Consider the following 20827-nt stretch of genomic DNA (forward strand, 5'->3'; position numbering starts at 1 on the left):
CTGGGGAGCCCACACAGGGCTGCCTCTCATGCCGCAGTGAGTATGCTAACCATCCCATTGACGTCAGCAGAGGACCATTAATAAGAACACCAGGCGCTGACTCTTCGCTCCCCGGCTGTTTTCTCGTGATGCCTGCACCCCCCCGCCCCCCCAGGCGTCACTCCACCATCTTTCACTGACCTTCAGTGCCCACTTAACCCTTTCCTGTACCTGAGGTGTGCTTTGCCAGTTTAATCAATGCGCCCTGACCTTGTGTAAAAAGCTCTCCTTTGGGAGAACTCCAGGACTGAAGAAGCTTGCAGATCTGCACAGAACCTTTCAACAATATCCTCCTCATTTGCACATTAAAGGGATATCTTTGCCTGACCTCCAGCCTGCCTAGTTGCAGTCTTGAGGCACTGCTGGACTGACAAGAGTGAGTGCCATGTGTCTCCCCTTGGCCCTGTGACCACCAGAAAAGCAGATGCAAATGACTCTTCCCCTCATTTAAAGGGACCATGGAGATATGAAGTGAGGGTCAGGAATTACCTGGCCTCCATTTCAGTCCCTGGGAGGCCAGTCTGAAAACTGTACTGTACAACAACCACCATGCTGTGCTTCATAGCCCCTTCTTGCGGTCCTTTTCAACATTCTGTACGAGTGTGTACACACCAGAGCAACAATGGCAGGTTACCGTAGCCCTGGCAACAGCGGTACTAAACGTTCCTGGGCTCTGCTGTGTGGCTCAGTGGGTGAATGCACTGCCTGGAATGTGGGACTGAGCCTTCCGGCCCAGGAGGTTGACTGGAGCCAGCCTGCCTGTGCGCTGAGTTAGCACATCTCCACAAAGCAGCACGACTGCAAGGCCTGCAGTCAATCCCACCATTCCTGGCTCAGAGAGTGGAAAATGAATGCAGGGTGTTCCAGCCCTGATCTTTGTCCAGTGACTCTTGCTGGAAAGTGTGTGTGAGCATGTACAGTGTGAGCGTGAGAGAGAGAGAGAATCTGTGTGACTGTCTGTCTGTGTGTGTGCCCCCCAAGGCCAAATAGTGGCATGTTCTAGTCTCACAGCTAAGTTTGATCCTGTCCTCTTCTGCCATCCAGATGCTGGCTCTGGGATACTGATCCAAAGCAGGAGCCCTGGTCCTTTGGTTCTTCCAATGCCGAGCCCTGCAAAAAGCCAATTGCAGTCTCTTTTCCCAGCCCCGCACCCCCCCCAACTCTCCAACCACGCCCCCTCCCAAACAGCTGTTCCTGCTGAGATCACCTAACTCCGAACAGACTGGAGATTAAAGCTGGAGACCCCCATCCCCAGCTACATCAGCTCTGGAAAATCCCAAATCTGTCTAGTTCGCTTGCATGCAGTCCAGATAAAGTTCATGCAAAGCGCACAGTTGTCCAGGTTTGGTCTCAGACAGGTCCCTAAAAGCTACCCTATTCTCTGAAATCGTCTCGCATTCCCCTTGTACTGTACTACTGGGAACAATTACAAGAACTTGGCTATTAATTTCAGTAATGTGAATGATTATAACCCAGGGCTGTCTCTCTGCTTCTCACTCTACAGTTGCCCATCAGCGATAATGCAGCTAATGGTTCCTAGGGGAGATGTTAGAGGGTCAGACTGGCTACTAAATATACACAGCGGCCCAGCACTGTGTCCGATCAATCAAGCCACAACCTTAATTGAGCACAGCAGCGATCAGCTCCAGTGTTTGAAATAAATCCATGGAGCTCAAAGCGACTCTCAGCATCACCGACTCCCTCCTGCTGGTGTCAGCTGTAGCTCAGTGGGTAGCCTTCTCACCCCTGAGTCAGAATGTCAAGGGTTCAAACCATAGCCCAAAGAGTTAAGCAGGTAATTCAGGCTGATGCTTCAAGTGAGAGAACAGCGCACTGTCAGAAGGTTGGTCCTGAGGGAGCGCGGCGTTGTCGGAGGCTCGGTCCTGAGGGAGCGCGGCGCTGTCGGAGGCTCGGTCCTGAGGGAGCGCGGCGCTGTCGGAGGCTCGGTCCTGAGGGAGCGCGTCGCTGTCGGAGGCTCGGTCCTGAGGGAGCGCGGCGCTGTCGGAGGCTCGGTCCTGAGGGAGCGCGGCGCTGTCGGAGGCTCGGTCCTGAGGGAGCGCGGCGCTGTCGGAGGCTCGGTCCTGAGGGAGCGCGGCGCTGTCGGAGGCTCGGTCCTGAGGGAGCGCGGCGCTGTCGGAGGCTCGGTCCTGAGGGAGCGCGGCGCTGTCGGAGGCTCGGTCCTGAGGGAGCGCGGCGCTGTCGGAGGCTCGGTCCTGAGGGAGCGCGGCGCTGTCGGAGGCTCGGTCCTGAGGGAGCGCGGCGCTGTCGGAGGCTCGGTCCTGAGGGAGCGCGGCGCTGTCGGAGGCTCGGTCCTGAGGGAGCGCGGCGCTGTCGGAGGCTCGGTCCTGAGGGAGCGCGGCGCTGTCGGAGGCTCGGTCCTGAGGGAGCGCGGCGCTGTCGGAGGCTCGGTCCTGAGGGAGCGCGGCGCTGTCGGAGGCTCGGTCCTGAGGGAGCGCGGCGCTGTCGGAGGCTCGGTCCTGAGGGAGCGCGGCGCTGTCGGAGGCTCGGTCCTGAGGGAGCGCGGCGCTGTCGGAGGCTCGGTCCTGAGGGAGCGCGGCGCTGTCGGAGGCTCGGTCCTGAGGGAGCGCGGCGCTGTCGGATGAAACATTAATATACCAAAGCCCTATCTGCTCTCTCAGGTGTATGTAAAAGATCCAGTGATTACTGTTTCACAGATCCAATAGTAATCCCTTAACCAACATCAATAAAAGCATCAATCTATCTGTTCATTGTCATGTTGCTGTTTATGGGATCTTTTGAACCTACATTGTACATTCTGGGCATGAAATTGCGCAGGAACCCCTGCAACAATGAAAGGTTTCATTGTGAGGCAGCGTCCCATTGCAACTCAGTTGGAGTACCTCTCAGACCTCTGAGGTCTTTCCCTCTCGATGGATGGTAACCATTTCCACGTGGATGAGGTTGAAGGCTCTGAGAGAGATCGAGCTGGCTCTCCTTGCTGTTTGCCAAGCCTGTTACAAACCATCACAAAACAGAGAGAGAGAGAGAGAGAGAGAAGTGTCATATTTGTCCCAAGAAGCTCTGCTTCTCTGTCCACAGATGCTGCCGGACCCGCTGAGTTTTTCTAGCAATTTCTGTTTTTATTATCGAGAGAGAGAGATTGAGGAGGGCGGGACCAGAGGAAGAGGGAAAGAGGGAGAACCAGAAAGAGAGAGGGAAGGAGAGAGGGACCAGAGAGAGAGGAAGCACAGAAGCAGCACTGACTCCTGGAGTACACCATTTCCAAGTGTTCTCCAGTCCAGGAGACAAACATTTATCTCTCTTTGTCCCTTGTTCATCAACCAACTCTATCCATTCTGTGACATTTCCTCTGGTACTGTGTGCCTGAATGTTTTAAACAAGCTTTAGTAAGATTTTGCTAAGGACCTTCTGAAAGTCCAACTGCACTATTTCTGTCATCTCCCCTTTAACCATTCAGTTAACATCAACTTGATGATGCGGAAATACATCTCAATCTGCATCACAGAAACATGATCAGACAAAAATAGACACCAACCCAAAGGAGAAAATATTAGGAGGGAGCTTTGCTCTGTATCTAACCCCGTGCTGTACCTGTCCTGGGAGTGTTTGATGGGGACAGTGTAGAGGGAGCTTTACTCTGTATCTAACCACATGCTGTACCTGTCCTGGGAGTGTTTGATGGGGACAGTGTAGAAGGGAGGAAGCTTTCAAGAAGTGATGGGCTACGAAGCATTCACAATGATCTGTTATGTCAGTGGTAAAATAATTATCCTTTATTTTGCAGTAGGCTGGGGAGAGAGATAATGCTGCATTTTGATCAGAAAATGGAGGATTTTCTTCTATTTAATGCTGAGTTACATTTTGCCTGTGTCTGCAAATACTGTAAACGATGGAAGTCATGACAGAACCCATCGCAGAGTGAACTGCAGGTGATACTGTCACAGCAGAACTCGGATGTTTTAACTCCCCCCACTTAAAATATCCATCAAATGACAATCTTGGTCACTAGCCCTAATATCTCCTATGCAGCTTCTTCTCAAATGTTATTGGATAATGATTCTGTGAAGCATATATGGATGTTTGCCACATAAAATACAAGTTGTGATGAATTCAGTGCTGTCCAAACATGAGGTTTGGTTTTATTTCTTGCCTCCCTTCCGGCAGGTTTGTTCTCCATCTTTAGCATTTCGTAGCTTTTGGGTGAAAGATTTTTTCTTTTACCCATGGTGTCTGTTCCCGTGTCCAACTGAAGACTCTCACTTTGGCTGAGGTACAGTGTCACACGTACCAACAGACTTCCCCTGCTCAAGCAACCATCCTGCGTTGAGTGGCAGTCAATATTCATTTGAACTTGTGAGAGCAGGGACGTCTCTGATTCTCTCCTTGCCCACCAGTGGTATAATGTGGGGAAATGTGTGGTTATTCACTTCAGTCGTAACAACAGAAAAACAGAATATTTTTTAAAAGGCATGAAACTGTTGTGTTCAGGAGGACTTGCGTGTGCTCATACAAGGAACACTGCAAATTGGCATTCAGGCACAGCAAGCAATTAGGAAGGCATATGATGTGTTAGCCTTTATTGCAAGGGGATTGGAGTACAGGAATAAAGAAGTCTTGCTACAATTGTTTAAGGCCTTGGTGAGACCACACCTGGAATATTGTGTGCAGTTTTGATCTCTGTATATAGGAAGGATATGCTTTCATTGGAGGTGTTACAGCGAAAGTTCCCTCATTTGCATCCTGGGATGAGGGGTTGTCCTATGGTGAGAGACCAAGTAAATTGGGCCTATACCGTCTGGAGATAAGAACAGAGAGAGGCGATCGCTCCCTGGTTGGGGAATCTAGAACATGAGGACACAGCCTCAGAATCGGGGGCCGATCATTTAGGATTGAAATGAGGAGAAATTTCTTCACTGAGTTTTATAAATCTTTGAATCTCTACCCCAGAGGGTTTTGGATGCTCCATTGTTGAGGGCTGAGATGGACAGATTTTGGTCTCTGGAAATGAAAGGACATTGAGGGCCTGTGGAAAAGAGAAGTTGAAGCCAAGATCAGCCATGATGGTATTGAATGGTGGAGGAGGGTCCAGGTGCCATAAAGTCTACGCCTGCTCATGTTTCTTATGTTTGTTTCCCTCGCACTTTTGAAGGAAAGCATCCTGCCAAATACCTTTAGGGCTTTTGAATCCAACAGTAGCCTTACTACCCCCACCCTTGCTGAACTTATCAACCGCCTTGGCTGAGATGAGCTAACTCCACACAGACCAGGAATTAGGGGAGGCAGTGGTGTAGTGGTATTGTCACTGGACTGGTAATCCAGAGACCCAGGGTAATGCTCTGGGGACTCGGGTACGAATCCCACCACAGCAGATGGTGAAATTTGAATTCAGTAAAAATATGAGTAAAAAAGTCGAATGATGACCACGAAACCATTGCCAATTGTCGTAAAAACCCATCTTAGTTTATTAATGTCCTTATCGGGTCTGGCCTACATGTGACTCTAGACCCACAGCAATGTGGTTGACTCTTAAATGCTCCCTGAACAAGGGCAACTAGGGATAGGCAATAAATGCCAGTGACGCCTACATCCCATGAATGGTTAAAAAAAATTAAACCCCAGACCCCCCCACCCTGATCTTCATGATTCAGCCACAACCACCATCTGACCACACCACGTTTGAAAGCCCTGGGGCTCAAAATCTTTCCACCGCAATTCCAAATCATCAATCTGCACTGCTCCATGTCAGATTTTCCAGCAAACTGCTCATTCACAAGAAGCCTTTACCCGCTGCAGGCTTTGGGAAACAGGATTCGGGGATTTCCCCTCCGATCATGGGTTGGATAAGCTTCCCATTCAGTCCCTGAGCCACTCTGGGATGCCTGTTTTCTAACTGACCTGCCGGAGAGTGTTAACTTTTGTCTTGTTTCAAGGCAAAGAGAAAACGAAATGAGTCGCAGCTAGCAACTGAATTGAAAAGTGACTGAATGAGCCAAAAATCAAAAAAGGAAAAAATTCGGGAGCGAGGGTTGGGGGGGGTGTTAAAATGCTACCTATTCAAGATTGAAATTATTGAACCCGTGCTTTGAGGGAATTTAAGACCGGTGCAAGGACAGGAGCCGCAGTGTGCGTTTTAGGAGTTTTAGACATTGAGAAACGGCTTCAACCCTCTGAATTCAGGAAATAAATATTCTGCTAATCGGCTGTGAAAAGGTCAGCCTCGGTAGAGAAAGGGGCTTTCACCTTTTGCATTGGCGTTGAGAGATGTGGAGTGGCCTTCTCCCTCTGCCCAGGAGCTGAGAGATGAAGGGGCATGCCCGGGCAGAGGGGTCTCCGAGCCTACCCTACGTTGCACCACAGGCACTGGTGCTATTGGAAACAGGACAGCGATCCGTGGCATTCCTGAACATCTGTCTGTCTGTCTGTCTGTCCCCAGAGGAGAACACCCCCAAACTGGCTGCCGAGACACTAGAGGAACTGGACTGGTGTTTGGATCAACTCGAAACGCTGCACACGAGGCATTCTGTTAGTGAGATGGCTTCCAACAAGGTAAGCTGACAAAGGGGGAGGGATGTGTTGGGGGTGGGGTGGGGGGGGTAGGGTGGCGGAGAGGGGCACGCTGTACAGGTCGCTGATGTTCATCAGCTTCACCCTTCTGCAGTGTAACCTTCATGTTCTGATGTCACCGTCCAGCTGAAAAGGCCACGTGACAATTCCTGAGTAATGGCCAATTTGAGGTACAGCTTTTAAATGGTCAAGGGGAAAGATCAAGGTAGCAAACCATTCCAAAAGGAGTAGGCTGCTCCTAATGGAGAGTCGGGATCCTCCCTGTAACGCCATGGATCAGAGCAGCCTCTGACTGAGCTGAAGTGAATGGATTATCATTACAGGGTGAAAATGTCATTGCATTAGTCACCACAAAGGTAAAATGGTAAGTGACTGATTGATTGTCCTTCTCACAACCCGTCACTGTTTGTTTCTCAAGACAACCATCATTACTGAGGGTGTGCTGCACTGTCGGAGGTTCAGTACTGAGGGAGTGCTGCGCTGTCGGATGGTCAGTACAGAGGGAGGGCCGCACTGTCGGACGGTCAGAACTGAAGGAGGGCCGCGCTGTCGGAGGGTCAGAACTGAGGGAGGGCCGCGCTGTCGGAGGGTCAGAGCTGAGGGAGGGCCGCGCTGTTGGAGGGTCAGAGCTGAGGGAGCGTCGCGCTGTCGAAGGGTCAGAGCTGAGGGAGCGCCGCGCTGTCGAAGGGTCAGTGCTGAGGGAGGACCGTGGTGTCGGTAGGGTCAGAGCTGAGGTAGCACCGCGCTGTAGGAGGGTCAGAGCAGAAGGAGTGCTGCGCTGTCAGAGGGTCAGAGCAGAGGAGCACAGCGCTGTCAGAGGGTCAGTGTTGAGGGAGGGCCGTGCCGTCGGAAGGTCAGTGCTGAGGGAGGGCCGCGGTGTCGGAGGGTCAGAGCTGAGGGAGCGCAGCGCTGTCGGATGGTCAGAGCAGAGGGAGCGCCGCGCTGTAGGAGGATCAGAGCGGAAGGAGTACTGCGCTGTCGGAGGGTCAGAGCTGAGGGAGCGCCGCACTATCAGTGGGTCAGAGTGGAGGGAGTATTGCGCTGTCGGAGGGTCAGAGCAGAGGGAGCGCAGCGCTGTCGGAAGGTCAGTGCTGAGGGAGGGCCGCACAATCGGAAGGTCAGTGCTGAGTGAGGGCCGCACTGTCGGAGGGTCAGAGCAGAAGGAGTACTGCACTGTCGGAGGGTCAGTACTGAAGGCATACTGTTTTTTGGATGTGGACCAACCTGCTCTTTCAGATGAAGATCCCATGGTACCTCTTTCTGAGAAGAGTAGGGAAAGTTTGCCCCTGTGTCCTTGGGACCAGTATTATACTTCAATCTGCCATCACCTGAAAAAGAAAATGACATCCACACGTCAATCTCCTTGCTGTCCGTGGGATCTTGCTGTGTACTAAATCTTTGCTTGTAAGACATTCCACTTAGGTGAAAGGTTTTGAGACTTTTGTGCGAGATGTGATCAGGTTGACACCGACGCAAGGCCTCCTTGTTGTTAAGGCAAGATGATGAATCAAGATGCTCTCCAATTTTCCTGAGGCTTGTGGTGAAAGCTTTGTCACATGATGCAGTCTGTTCTGAAAAGGAGCTACCATGTCTCAAATTGGAGCATGGCAACAAGACTGAATTCCCCCCCTGTTGCCCATCAAAACCGTGTGTGAGAAACTTAAACTCCAGGAGTCAGCCAGCCATCTCTCAACCTAACCCATTACCCCTCAGTGTAAACTATGACCTGATTCACCCTGCTATTGCCCATTGATTCTTACTGCTCTTGGGAGGCAAAAAGGACCATTCACTGGCGATCGGATGCAGTAGGTCTAATAGATATTAACGAAAAGGATTTAATTTGCATTCACGGTCTGCTATAGTGGGTGACAGACTTCATCGTTCATCATATACAACATGAATGGAACTTCATCCTGTGATGTCACTACAGACACACTCCCCACCCACTCACCGACACTCTCTGATCTACATCACCGTGGGACTCTGTTCATACCTCGGCCTAGTATTGACGCTGTTGTTTCAGATTTACAGAAGGAAAGAGTTATGAACGGTGTCTTCAGAGATGGAAGAGGAGACAATTTCAGCAAGACCCTTGGCAACAGATAGTGAGCGAGAGAGTTAGTAGAACAGCATAACAGAGTGTAGGGGCAGGTGATTTGGGCCAACTAGCTTATCCCAATAATAAAAGGTCGTCGACCTGAAACATTATCTCTTTCTCTCTCCACAGATGCTGCCAGACCAGCTGAGTATTTCCAACGTTTTCAGTTTTTACTTTACAGTTGCAGCATCTGCAGTATTTTGCTTTTGACTTAGTTTATATCAGAGTTACAGTGAGGGGGTGCAGGGTATATTGGAGTGTTACTTTGAGGGGTGTGGGCATATTAGTGTTACAGTGAGGGGGTGCGGAGTATATTGCAGTGTTACAATGGAGGGAGTGGGATTTATCAGAGTTACAGTGAGGGTTGTGATTTATATCAGTGTGACAGTGAGCAGCGTGGGATACGTCAGAGAAAGAAAGATAGATTTGCATTTTTATAGTTCCTTTCATTACCTAGGGACATTACAAAGTGCTTTACAATCAATGAACACTTTGTAGTGTTGTCATTGTTGTAAGATAGCAAAGTGGCAGCCAATTTGCACACAGCATAATTCCATGAGCAGCGTTGCGACAACCACCAGTTTTTAGAGATGTTGGTTGAAGGATAAATATTGACCCATTTGAATTTCGCACCCCCGCCCCCCCCTTCATTTGCACTGGGACACCATGCGTACCCCAGTCCATCCTCCTTATGCCTGTTACCTTGATGTTTATCATTATGGGCTATTTGATCACAATCAACATCACAGCCATGGCTGCAACCTTCAGCTGAGATCTAATCAGCGGGCCCATCCTTCGTGATGAAGGGTAACAACCTAATGAATAAGCAAAGAGCTGATTTCACTCTCGCCCACCTTTCCACACTGTACACGACAGGTAAGAGGGAGTAATTCACCCCCATCTGGTACAGCAAGACCCGTGTGTGCCTCAGTGCCAGCTTTTGTGAGTATACATACATGGTGGATAAAAGGGAATGACTCACTCTGTTACTGCACAGTTACTGGACATCTCATGACAACATATTCTGGATAAAGGGGAGCAATTCACTCCCATCTTATACTGTGCAGCTTGTCTGTCTGGATGACTGCTCTGTTACAACAAAAGCCAGGAAATAGTCAATGGGAGGGTTCTGATCAAGGACTGATAACAATCCATTTAAACATATGGAAATGTTAAGCTTAGTGGTCGTATAAGTGTAAACAAAACCTGTGGATTTAGAGAGGGTTCCATTCTATGGGAATGAATGGTTTTGTCCATTTGGTTTGTATAAATGGGTGTGAATTTGATGGGATTTGGATTCCCTAAGATAAGTTTTGGATGATTTGAGCAATTAATTTTGAGAATGATTGAGAAAAGTATTTGTCCATTTCCTACATGACAACTGTGACTACATTTTAAAAGCATTTCATTGGTTGTAAAGCACCTTGAGGCACCCTGAGTCTTTCCTTCATTGGGGCTCAATGCAATAGGAATGAGCAAGAAGGGGTTTGATCCGTTGGGATTTTATACATTGAAGTTAGTGGAACGTTAATTGACACTGTATACAATGGGAATGTCGAAGGGATTCTATAGAATAGGAGTGAACAAGAAGGGATCTGATCCATTGGGATTCTATGCATTGGGAAGACATTTGATCCAATAGAATTTTGTTCAATGGAGTGAATGGGAAGGGATTTGATCCACTGTTATTGTATTTGATTGGAATGACTGCAAAGCAGTTTAATCTATTTGGATTTGATGTATTTGTGTTTGGCTATGTGTTTATTGAGATATACAGATATTTACTTGAGTAAAATGCCTGGATTGTTCTATATTTGTTCCCTCATGCCTTGAAAGCATCTGCATGCTCGGTAACAGTGCTGCAAGTTTGGAAGGTGCCAGAGTCTACCTGTAACAAACAACTCTGCATTTCTCAACAGTTTAAGAGGATGCTAAATCGAGAGTTGACCCAGCTGTCTGAAATGAGCCGTTCAGGAAACCAGGTCTCTGAGTTTATATCCACAACGTTTTTAGGTGAGTGAAGTATAATGCCTAGTGTATTTGTGTGCATGCATGTGTCTCTTAGTTGTCAGCTGTGACTCAGTGTTTAACATCCCCTCACCTATGAGTCAGGAGATCATGAGTTCGCACATCCACTCTAAATACTTGAGCCCATAATCCAGGCTGATACTCCCAGTGCAGTACTGAGGGAGTGCTGCACTGTTGGTGGTCCAGGTTTGCAAATGAAATGTCTGCTCTCTCGGGTGGATGTAAGGGATCTCATGGCCATTAATTCAAAGAAGACCACAGCAGTTCTCCTTGGTATCCTGACCAAAATTTCTCTCTCATTCATTTGTGACAGCTTTCTCTGCACAAATTGACTGCCTCAGCTCATCTACTGCTGAAGCCCTCATCCATGCCTTTGTTACCGTTAGACTTGATTATTCCAATGCTCTCCTAGCCGTCATCCCATCTTTCACCGTCCGTAAACTTGAGGTCATCCAAACCTCTGCTGCCAGTATTCTAACTCTCTCAGTCCCATTCCACTGTGATCCTACACTGGTTCCTGGTCAAGCAACACCTCAATTTTAAAATTCTCATTCTTGTTTTCTATTCCCCTTGAATCCTCATCCCTCCCTATCTCTGTAATCTCCTCCAGCATCACACCCTCTGAGATATCGGCACCTTTCAATTCTAGCCTCTTGGCAATATTCATCATTCTGTCTGGTCATGCCTTCAGTTGCCTGGACCCTAAGCTCTGGAATTCCCTCCCTAAACTTCTCTGAGACTCTATCCTTCTCTCCTCCTTTACAGACGCTTTGTAAAACTAGCTCTTTAACCAAGCTTTTGGTCACCTATCCTAAAGCCTCCACTCGGTGTTAAATTCTGTTTGCACATGCTGCTATGGAACACCTTGAGACATTTTATATGTTAAAGGTGCTATGTAAATACAAGATGTCACTGTAGACAAAATACAGTGGAGTTTACATATATATCAAAATTCAAGCACGTGAACTGAGGAGAGATGGGAGAAACAAGAATGCTGATACTGGAGAAGAAGGAGAATTTATCAAAGGCTAAATATCAAATAGTCACTAATAAATCCAGCCAGGAATTCAGGAGAAACTTCTTTACCCAGAGAGTGGTGAGAATGTGGAACTCGCTACCATAGCGAGTGGATGAAGTGAATGATGTAAATGTATTTTAAGAGGAAGCTAAATAAACACAAGTGAGAAAGGAATAAAAGATTCATCACCTGACAGGGTGAGCTAAAGTAAGACAGGAGGAGGCTCAATTGGAGCAGAAATGTCAGTATGAACCAGCTGGGCCAAATGGCTTGTTTCTATGTTGTAAATTCTATGCAACACAAGCGTAGTGTCAGCCAACTACTACTAGATGATTGATTTCATTTTCTATCTTATTCTGTTTAACACTGATGATGTCCTGCGGAGAGGCCCTTCACCCAGATTCAGCAATTTTACAAAAACACTTTTTTTTGGTTGAGTGTTTTAATCAGGGGTATGTTGGCACAATATGGCTTGTGTTCTTTGCATACGTGACCAATTTCTTTACCCAAGACTCGCCCGTAACTAGTTAGCCATCCATCATGATGGAGGCAAATGTAGGATAAGTTCGTTCCTGTTAATTAGGCTCACCTTGACCCTGAAGAAGGAATTGAAGCCAATCCCAAACTGAGAGTTCAAATTTCAGCTCAGTTGACTTCAAGTATTCTTGCCTTTCTCTTTTAAAAAAAAACCCCCATAATTTACAGTGTTGTTTGACGAAAGTTATATTGGCCAGAATGCTGGAGAAACTCCTTTCTCTTCCTTGAAAAATGCTAGCTAACAATTTGGATTTCTAAAGCACCTTGAACATAGTAAAAACGTCCTAAAGTTTCTCTCACAAGCGATTATCAAACAAAATTTAACACTGAACCACATAATGAGATATCTGGGCAGGTGACTCGGGGATGTGCAAAAGGTCAGAATTGAAGGAGTGGTTCAGGTGCGAATTGCAGGCTGGAATCTAATCAAGGGATTCGGGGTGTGGTGGCGCGGTGATGGATGTATACAGAGTAACAGATACCTTCATGCCAGAGAACAGATTCTTCTCCCTCTGTTTCCTGTACCTCACCAATCTGGTCATACTGCTTAGTGGCGTGAGATGGCAAGCATTGTCAGGCAGCTGAACTCTGGAGCCACAAATGGGCTTGATCCCCACTCCCACCCAACACATCCTTGTGCAGGATTTCTGTCAGGATGACCTGGTGGGGGTGAGGAGCCCTGGCTGCAGTTTCCCTGTGCAACACAGGAGTGCTGAAGAGTCCTGAACACTGCACCAGATTTGAACCTGTGACCCTGGAATTCCACGTGGTGAGTATTGCACAGGGCAATCCCACCTTAGTTCAGTAGACATGAACTTGCGCTATTGTATTTGAGCATTTCCTGAAGGGCAGGCAGCTTGATTGACAAATGATTTGTCTCCGGCTAATTTAATTTTTTTTTCTAAATCCCTCTTCTATTCCAAGACAAACCGCATGAAGTGGAAATACCGCGGTTAAGCCCAAGAGAGAAACTGGATCCCATGATACACATCAGCGGCCTGAAACACAGCACGAGCGTCATCTCTTTCAGGGATGTTCCACGCTTCGGAGTCAAATCTGACCACGAATTTGAGCTAGAGCGGGTAAACAAAAGCAAAAGAAATTTTCTATACCTTTTTGCTCATCAACCTGTTTACTGTGTCAAGTGAGAATTATAAGTGGACAGTGGGATAGGTACCAGAGGCATCTCAGCTCAGATACAGAGTAAAGCTCCCTCTACACTGTCCCTATCAAACACTCCCAGGGCAGGTACAGCACGGGGTTAGATACAGAGGAAAGCTCCCTCTACACTGTCCCCATCAAACACTCCCAGGGCAGGTACAGCACGGGGTTAGATACAGAGGAAAGCTCCCTCTACACTGTCCCCATCAAACACTCCCAGGGCAGGTACAGCACGGGGTTAGATACAGAGGAAAGCTCCCTCTACACTGTCTCCACCAAATGCTCCCAGAGCAGATTTATAGGATATTAACTAGTTTGTAATTAGATCTATATAGTGCATGAACGGATAGATAGTGTACAAAGAATGTTTACTGGTACTCTTGCAGTAAATGGCAGGGTCTGTTACAGGTCTAGTTTAGACTTTGTTCCATGTTTTATCTGAAATGTCTAAAGCCGTAATGTCCCAACTGCCTCAGAAACAAGAGGCTGAGGATACATTGGGAAAGTATGCCAACCCTCTAAGCACCTTTCTTAACCCCTCCACTCTCTCTAGATGATCAGACTACTTATCTAACATCCAGCACTGGAAGAGCAAAAATTTCCTCCATTTTTTCAGCTGCCTGACACCCTAAGCTCCGGAATTCCCTCCCTAAACCACTCCAGCTATTTCCCCTCTTCTAAGATGTCCCTTAGCACCTAACTCTTTCACCAAGCTTTCGGTCATCTGCCCTAATATTGCTTTGTGGAACTTGTGTTATATCATTCCTGTGAAAGCGCCTTGGGATGTTTTATTGGCCTGCATTATCCACACAGCAGCAGTGATCATTGGATCGCAACTGCGATTGTAAATTTTCCCAACTGGATGCTACTGTGCATTTCTTGTCGGGTCTTCCAAGCTCAGCTTTGACAGAAATGCACAGCACAGCATCCCTCGGAGAAATCCATCAGATCACAGTAGAATCGCGGAAGATAGGACATGCCCCCTTTTTCCAGCACTAGTTGCCATGTGGTAAAATTAAGTGTTCAGTTTGAATATCAGTGAATGAGTAAGTGGGTGTGGGGAATAGGTTAGTGAGGTGGGTAAATGGGTAGAGGGCAGGTAGGCGAGTGGGTGGTCAGATCAGGAGGATGGTCGGGAGAGGTGTCGGGACAGGAGGGTAGTGTGGTGGTCAGCGGGGGGGTTAGTCAGGTGGTTGGGGAGGTAGTTGGGGTGTCAGGAAGATAGTTGGGAAGAGTCAAGAAGATAGCCAGGTGGAGGTAGTCAGGTGATCAGGAAGGGAGGTCAGGGGGCGTGATTTGGGACCAGTTGTGTGGTTACCCATGAGTTAGGCTAAGTTTTAATCTGTCTAACATTTCCTGGGCAACTATTCAGATAAGTATGTTGGAACTGTCTGAAGTCTCTGTGTCTAGTTTAGAGTCAGAGACAATCATTGGAGGGTCCTGGGAGCAGGGGAATTGCCCATCAGAAATTGAAACTTCCTGGGCAATTCCCACGTAGAGTCATGTCTTCCACAGGGTCCCGACGCATGTCTCAGCCATACACCCAGTTTCCAACAAGATTTGGCCCATTATGTTAAAGGTGCTATATAAATGCAAGTTGTTGAATTGCTGCTGAAGTTAACTGGAGATTAATTGCTGTTCAGTCAGTGAACTTTGTTGATTGAGAAGCGCTGATCGGTTTCCCACAACAGGGCTGAAACACCTAGCATGAATTGTGTTTGTTTTGTCAAAACCATTTTTTGCCTCTAACAAAATGTATGAATTGAGACACCGTATATCCTATTTTCAATATATTATTAACAAATCTTTTGTCTTACTGCTCATGCTCAGTTTCTGAGTTTGCAGCTCTCTTCAAGTTCAGAAGCATTATATCATGTTCACTGTAGGTCTGGGTTCTTTCAAGGCTGCAAGTCAAATGGCTTAAGTGAACACTAAGTTCACTTGAGAGACTTCAGATATTTTGGGTGTGGTTATTCATGTTACGGGTGCTTTCCCTCTTTCTCAATATTCATTTCTGAAGTGTAAAATTTGCAGAACATTGAGCCTGAAAGTTGAAATGTGACAGAAAGGTTATGACAAACGAGGAATGTGCAGCATTTTCATATAACTAGATAGATATGGTGTTTTCTGTGTAATTACTTTGATTATTTACTAACCAATCTTCTGGTTTTATGCTTTTCCAGGAATTGAAAAATATCAACAGTTGGGGTCTGGATATCTTCAAATTGGGGGAAAATTCTAGCCACCGACCACTAACTGTTGCTATGTACGCCATCTTTAAGGTAAAAGAACAACCAGTTTTAATATATTTTGTGTTTTTATGATTAAAATTATTTTGGAGCTGCGTGCTCGGTAAAATCTCATGGATGACAATTCACACAAATCCACAGGGTGACAACATGCAGTATGGGTCTAGGGTAGGGGTCAGATTGACCTCACTGAGCCCTAATCATTGTAGGATGTCAACCCAATGCTGGAAATTTTCCCATTTCTAATGCGTCACTGGGAAGAATTCCCACACTCAGTGGGTGGTATTTAATGCAGGTGACAGGGGGTCTCGCCCACCGGCCACAGCCCTGCATTGCCTCCTTTGGGAAGGCCACGGTGATGGTGGATAAAATTCCACCCAATGTTTGGGCTTGATCTCATTGACATCTGTCAGGAGTGCCAAGTGCTCACCAGGGTCCTACAGGGTGGAAGGGTTATGGATCTGGCAGCTGCCAGCATCACATTGGCACCTGAATGGCACAATGCTGGAAACCTATCTGCCATACTTAGGGTCGCCAACTCTTTGGACGTATTCCAGAAGGATTCATCAGAACCTCCAACCACCCTCCTCCTTCTTCTTGGCATTGATTGCCCCATGGCCATTGATGCAGTGACCTGTCTTCCCCTGACCAATCAGAGAGCAAAAAGACTCTTTGTTACGCGAATGGATGATTTTTGACTGTCAGTCAAACTGCTTTTCCCCTCACTTCCCCAACCCCCATCTCATCGCAGTTATTTTTGTCAGAGAAGCTGGGGGTGGTGTGAAAGCACACCTCATTTTATTTTAATGCCCTATAGTTTTTCTCCCGAGTGTTGCTCATCCAGTGTCCTGTAATTAATAGTTGATTCTTGGAGAGTCCAAGATAATCCCAGTCTAACCAATTGTGTGCAATTGCAGGAACTGTTAATAACCCGGACCATTTCTTAGACTATGGAGCATTTAACTTAGATTCTCACAGTCCATCAAAGTAGGAACAAGAGAAACTTATATAACAGAAATATTATGATAGCCTTAAATTACCCTGTCCCCTTTTTCTGACTGGTCTCAAACTCCACCCCACAGGAGCAGGAGGAGGCCATTCATCCCCTCAAGTCTGTTCCTCCACTCAGTGAGTTCATGACAGATCTATATCTTAACTCCATCCACCTATCCTGGCTCCTTACCCTTTAATACTTGTGTCTAGCAAAATTCTATCGATTATAGACTTAAAATGATTAATTGAGCTAGCATCTACTGCTTTTTGCAGGAGAGACTTCCAAACTTCCACACCCATAGTGTGAAGAAATGTTTACTAACTTCTCTCCTGAATGGCCAAGCTCTGATGTTAACACTGTCCTCTTATCCTGGATGCCCCCCAGCAGTGGTAGAAGTATCTCTTTAGCAACACTTATAAGTTGCTATCAAAATCCTAAAAGATTCAGTCAATTCACCCCTTAACCTTCAATATTTCAGGGAATAAAACTCTGAATTTGCACAATCTCTGCTGGTAGTCTAACCCTTGGTAACATTCTGGTGAGTCTGCGCTGCACTCCTTCCAAAGCCAATACATCCTTTCTAAGGTGTGCTGCCCAGAACTGTACGCACTGCTCCAGGTGTGGTCTAACTAGTGTTTTGTACAGATGTAGCAAAACTTCCTCCACTTATATGCTAGCCTTCTTGTTATGAAGTCTAGCATTCCATTAACCTTTTTTATTATTTATTGTACCTGAGCATATTACATTTTAGTGATCTGTGCTCAAGGATCCCTAAATCTGCTGGACCACCGTTCCTAGTTTTACAGCATTTAACTAACACCGGAATTTATCCATTTTTGGTCCAAAATGCATGATAGGACACGATTAAAATCAATCTGCCAAATTTTGCCCACTCACTTAATCTGTCAATGTCCCTTTGTAATTTTGTACTCCCATCAATATTTCTTACTGTTCCACAGATCTTTGTATCATTGATAAACTTGGATATATGACTCTCTATTGTGCTATCCAAGTCATTAATAAATGAATAGGGTCTCCCAATAAAGACATTAACTGTTTTCTGACCTCATTGACCTTAATTCCCTTTGCTATCAAGTGATTCTACAACTCAAATACCCTCCTCCCAATCTCCCTTGAAACTCCTAATATGTTTAATCTGTGCTCCTGATCACCCAACAGATTCTCGATTGTTTTCAAGTTGCTCTGAGTTAGAATAGGCCAGGAAATTTGTTGCTCAATGATTTTAAGTATTTTTTTCACCGCGTGGGCCTGTGTCCAAAGGAAACGGGATTTGGACCACCACAAACTCATTCCACACTGTTACGATTCCAGATCAGACCCCCAATTTTATTACTGTCCTGGACGAGACCCCCAAATTTGGTTAGGGAGCAGTGACATTTTTTCGTTGTTAAGGTAGACAAAATTTGAAATCCCAAACTAAGCGAATAAAGTCACAAGATTCCATAGTTTTAAACAAGTGAAAGAAATTTTACTTTTCAAGAGTCAACAAAGCAAACAGTCAATATTATCTACCTTATGCCCTAACATAGAGAATTAATATGAGGTAAACAAGAATTAAGAGGCAACTGTGGCCGAAACCACCGCAAACTGTGCACTAAATGACATACGCAACCAAGACAGATCTCTCAAATTTTCGCAGCAACCCACCCAGACGTTAGTAATCACTGTGGGTCACAGAAATTCTGTAAAACTCTGTCTTCCTCACGAGGGATTTCAATTCCTGTGCTTTGAGGATCCAGCCTCTGATTTCCCTCAACAGCAATTCCAACTCACACTGTCCCAACGACTGCTTGTTTTACAGTTGCTCAATCTCTTCTCCCAAGACTGCATCCCTGAATAGATAAAGCTGCACTCCAGCAACTAACCACCGGCATAAATCCAGCTCTCTAGCAGACAACTGCTGTTTACAGGCTCTTCTTTGCCCCAACTGCCAGCTATCAATGAATCATTAACACGATCCCAACACTCTAGCTGCTCTGAGCAGAACACCCACTGCCCCTGGGCCTCCCTGAGCCCCAACTCTAAGCAGCATTGAGTTACCAATGGCTCCCAGGGCTTCTCTGAGCTCCATCCCCCTTCAAAACACAAAACTAATGGCAGCACTTCAGCTGCAAGGAGTCAACCTTCCTCTTCATCTGCTTCTGATTTACTGACCCTTGAGCTTTTTTAAATCTCCCAACAGAGTTCCTACCCTGTTCCTATGCAGGTTTTAAACTGGGTACATTTGAACCTTAAATGTTACAATCTCCAGTCAACCAAAGGTCACTCCCATAGGTGCTAACTTACAAAAAACGCAGACAAGGAATCCAAAAAATATTGATTTCATCTCAACACACAAACAGAGAACCCTGGACTGGGCTTTTATCAAGGTACCAGTGGTGAAAGAACAGTGTCCCTGTGTACCCTGAGCCTTCTCCCTCCAGCTCAGTCCTTCTGGAATTTTTGAATTTCATTCTGAACGTTCCAAATTTTCTAGACAAATTGTGAAGCAAATAATGTCAAATTTTCCAAAGTGATTTTGGCTGTATGTTATTGAAGAAGACCTCCTGTTCATCAAATGTCCATTCTTTGATCTCACCTTGAAGGAGCGAAATCTCTTGAAGGTGTTTAGAATTCCGGCCGTAACTTTCATCACCTACATGCTGACACTGGAAGACCACTACCGTTCTGACGTGAGCTACCACAACAATTATCACGCTGCAGACGTCACCCAGTCTACCCATGTCTTGCTTCGGTCACCAGCATTAGAGGTGAGTGTAAGCTGATTTGAAATTGTATTACTCTGATCACAACCCCAAAGGGATGAATTTGCCCCATTTTTAACATTCTTGGGATTAAGAGCATTGCTGTCAAGGCCACTATTTACTACCCATCCCTAATTGCCCTTCTTGAACCAGTGCCCTCCATGTGATGAAGGTGTTTCCACAATGTGACCGAGGTAGAGTGTTTCAGGATTTTGGACCCAGCAACAGAACACTGAGTTTCAACAAACTTTCAGGAGAAGCCACGTGAAAATTCACTGAGGTATTTTGTTGTTAACACGGGTGAAACGAAGGCCCACAGAACAGCACAACAGCCAAAGGTGAAATGATGCAAGAGAGCCAGTCCTGAGGACTGCACTGGTTACGTGAAGCCAAGTTTGGGTCTTAACAAAAACCTGCATTCATATAGTACCTTAAACAACGGAAAATCTTCCAAGGTGCTTCACAGAAGCATAATCAAAAAAAAACTTTACACCAAATGAAATGAGAAGCCCTTTATTAGGGCAGGTGACAAAAACTTGGTCAAAGAGGTGATTTTAAGGGGATTGTTAAAAGCAGAATGAAAGAGAAGACAACTTAAGGGGGGAATTAAAAAATATATATATACTTATACATTCATGGGATTGTGGGCATCGCTGGCTGGGCCAGTATTTAGTGCCCATCCCCAGTTGCCCTTGAGAAGGTGGTGGTGAGCTGCCTTCTTGAACCGCTGAAGTCCATGTGATGTAGGTACACCCACAGCGTTGTTAGGGAGGGAGTTTCAGGATTTTGACCCAGCGACAGTGAAGGAATGGCGATATATTTCCAAGTCAGGATGGTGAGTGGCTTGGAGAGAAACTTGCAGTTGGTGGTGTTCCCATCTATCTGCTGCCCTTGTCCTTCTAGGTGGTAATGGTCGTGGGTTTGGAAGGTGTTGTCGAAGCTGCCTTGAACACAACTGTTCAGTTGTGAACAAGAGTGAATGTTTAATGTGATGGGTAGGATGCCAAACTAGCCAATTAATTCCAGAGTTTAGGGCCGAAGTAACTGAAGGCATGGCCACCAATGGTGGAGTGATGAATATCGGGAATTAGCAAGGAACCATAATTGGAGGAGCACAGAGATCTTGGAGGGTTTTGGGACTGGAGGAGGTTACAGAGATAGGGAGAGGCAAGGCCATGGAGGCATTCCAAAACAAGAATGAGAATTTTAAAACTAATGTATCTACAGGCCCTGAACCAATGTTGGTCAGCAAGCACAGGGGTGATGGGTGAATGGGACTTGGAACAAGTTAAGATCTGGGGAGCAGAATTTTGAATGAACTCGTTTTCAGACCTTGCGTTTCAGAAGGTTGTGAGGGGTTAGGGGAAGGGAGAGAATCCATTGAGTTGCACA

At 46.5% G+C, this 20827-nt stretch overlaps 1 protein-coding gene across 11 annotated transcripts in view; it reads left to right on the forward strand.

The window, feature by feature from the left end:
- LOC121287200 (cAMP-specific 3',5'-cyclic phosphodiesterase 4C-like) overlaps positions 1 to 20827 on the forward strand; it is a 286241-nt gene that overhangs the window by 250917 nt on the left and 14497 nt on the right. For 10 of the 11 annotated variants that reach the window (XM_041204851.1, XM_041204854.1, XM_041204853.1 and 7 more), the window contains 5 exons: positions 6455 to 6567; positions 10603 to 10696; positions 13191 to 13348; positions 15611 to 15709; positions 19277 to 19441. In XM_041204851.1, coding sequence (XP_041060785.1) covers positions 6455 to 6567; positions 10603 to 10696; positions 13191 to 13348; positions 15611 to 15709; positions 19277 to 19441 — 629 coding nt within the window. Of the gene's footprint in view, positions 1 to 1566; positions 1835 to 6454; positions 6568 to 10602; positions 10697 to 13190; positions 13349 to 15610; positions 15710 to 19276; positions 19442 to 20827 lie in introns of those variants that run through there. The other variant, XM_041204862.1, reaches the window with a different exon arrangement.

This window comes from Carcharodon carcharias, chromosome 14 (assembly GCF_017639515.1).
Source record: "Carcharodon carcharias isolate sCarCar2 chromosome 14, sCarCar2.pri, whole genome shotgun sequence".
Classification (NCBI taxonomy): Eukaryota; Metazoa; Chordata; class Chondrichthyes; order Lamniformes; family Lamnidae; genus Carcharodon; species Carcharodon carcharias.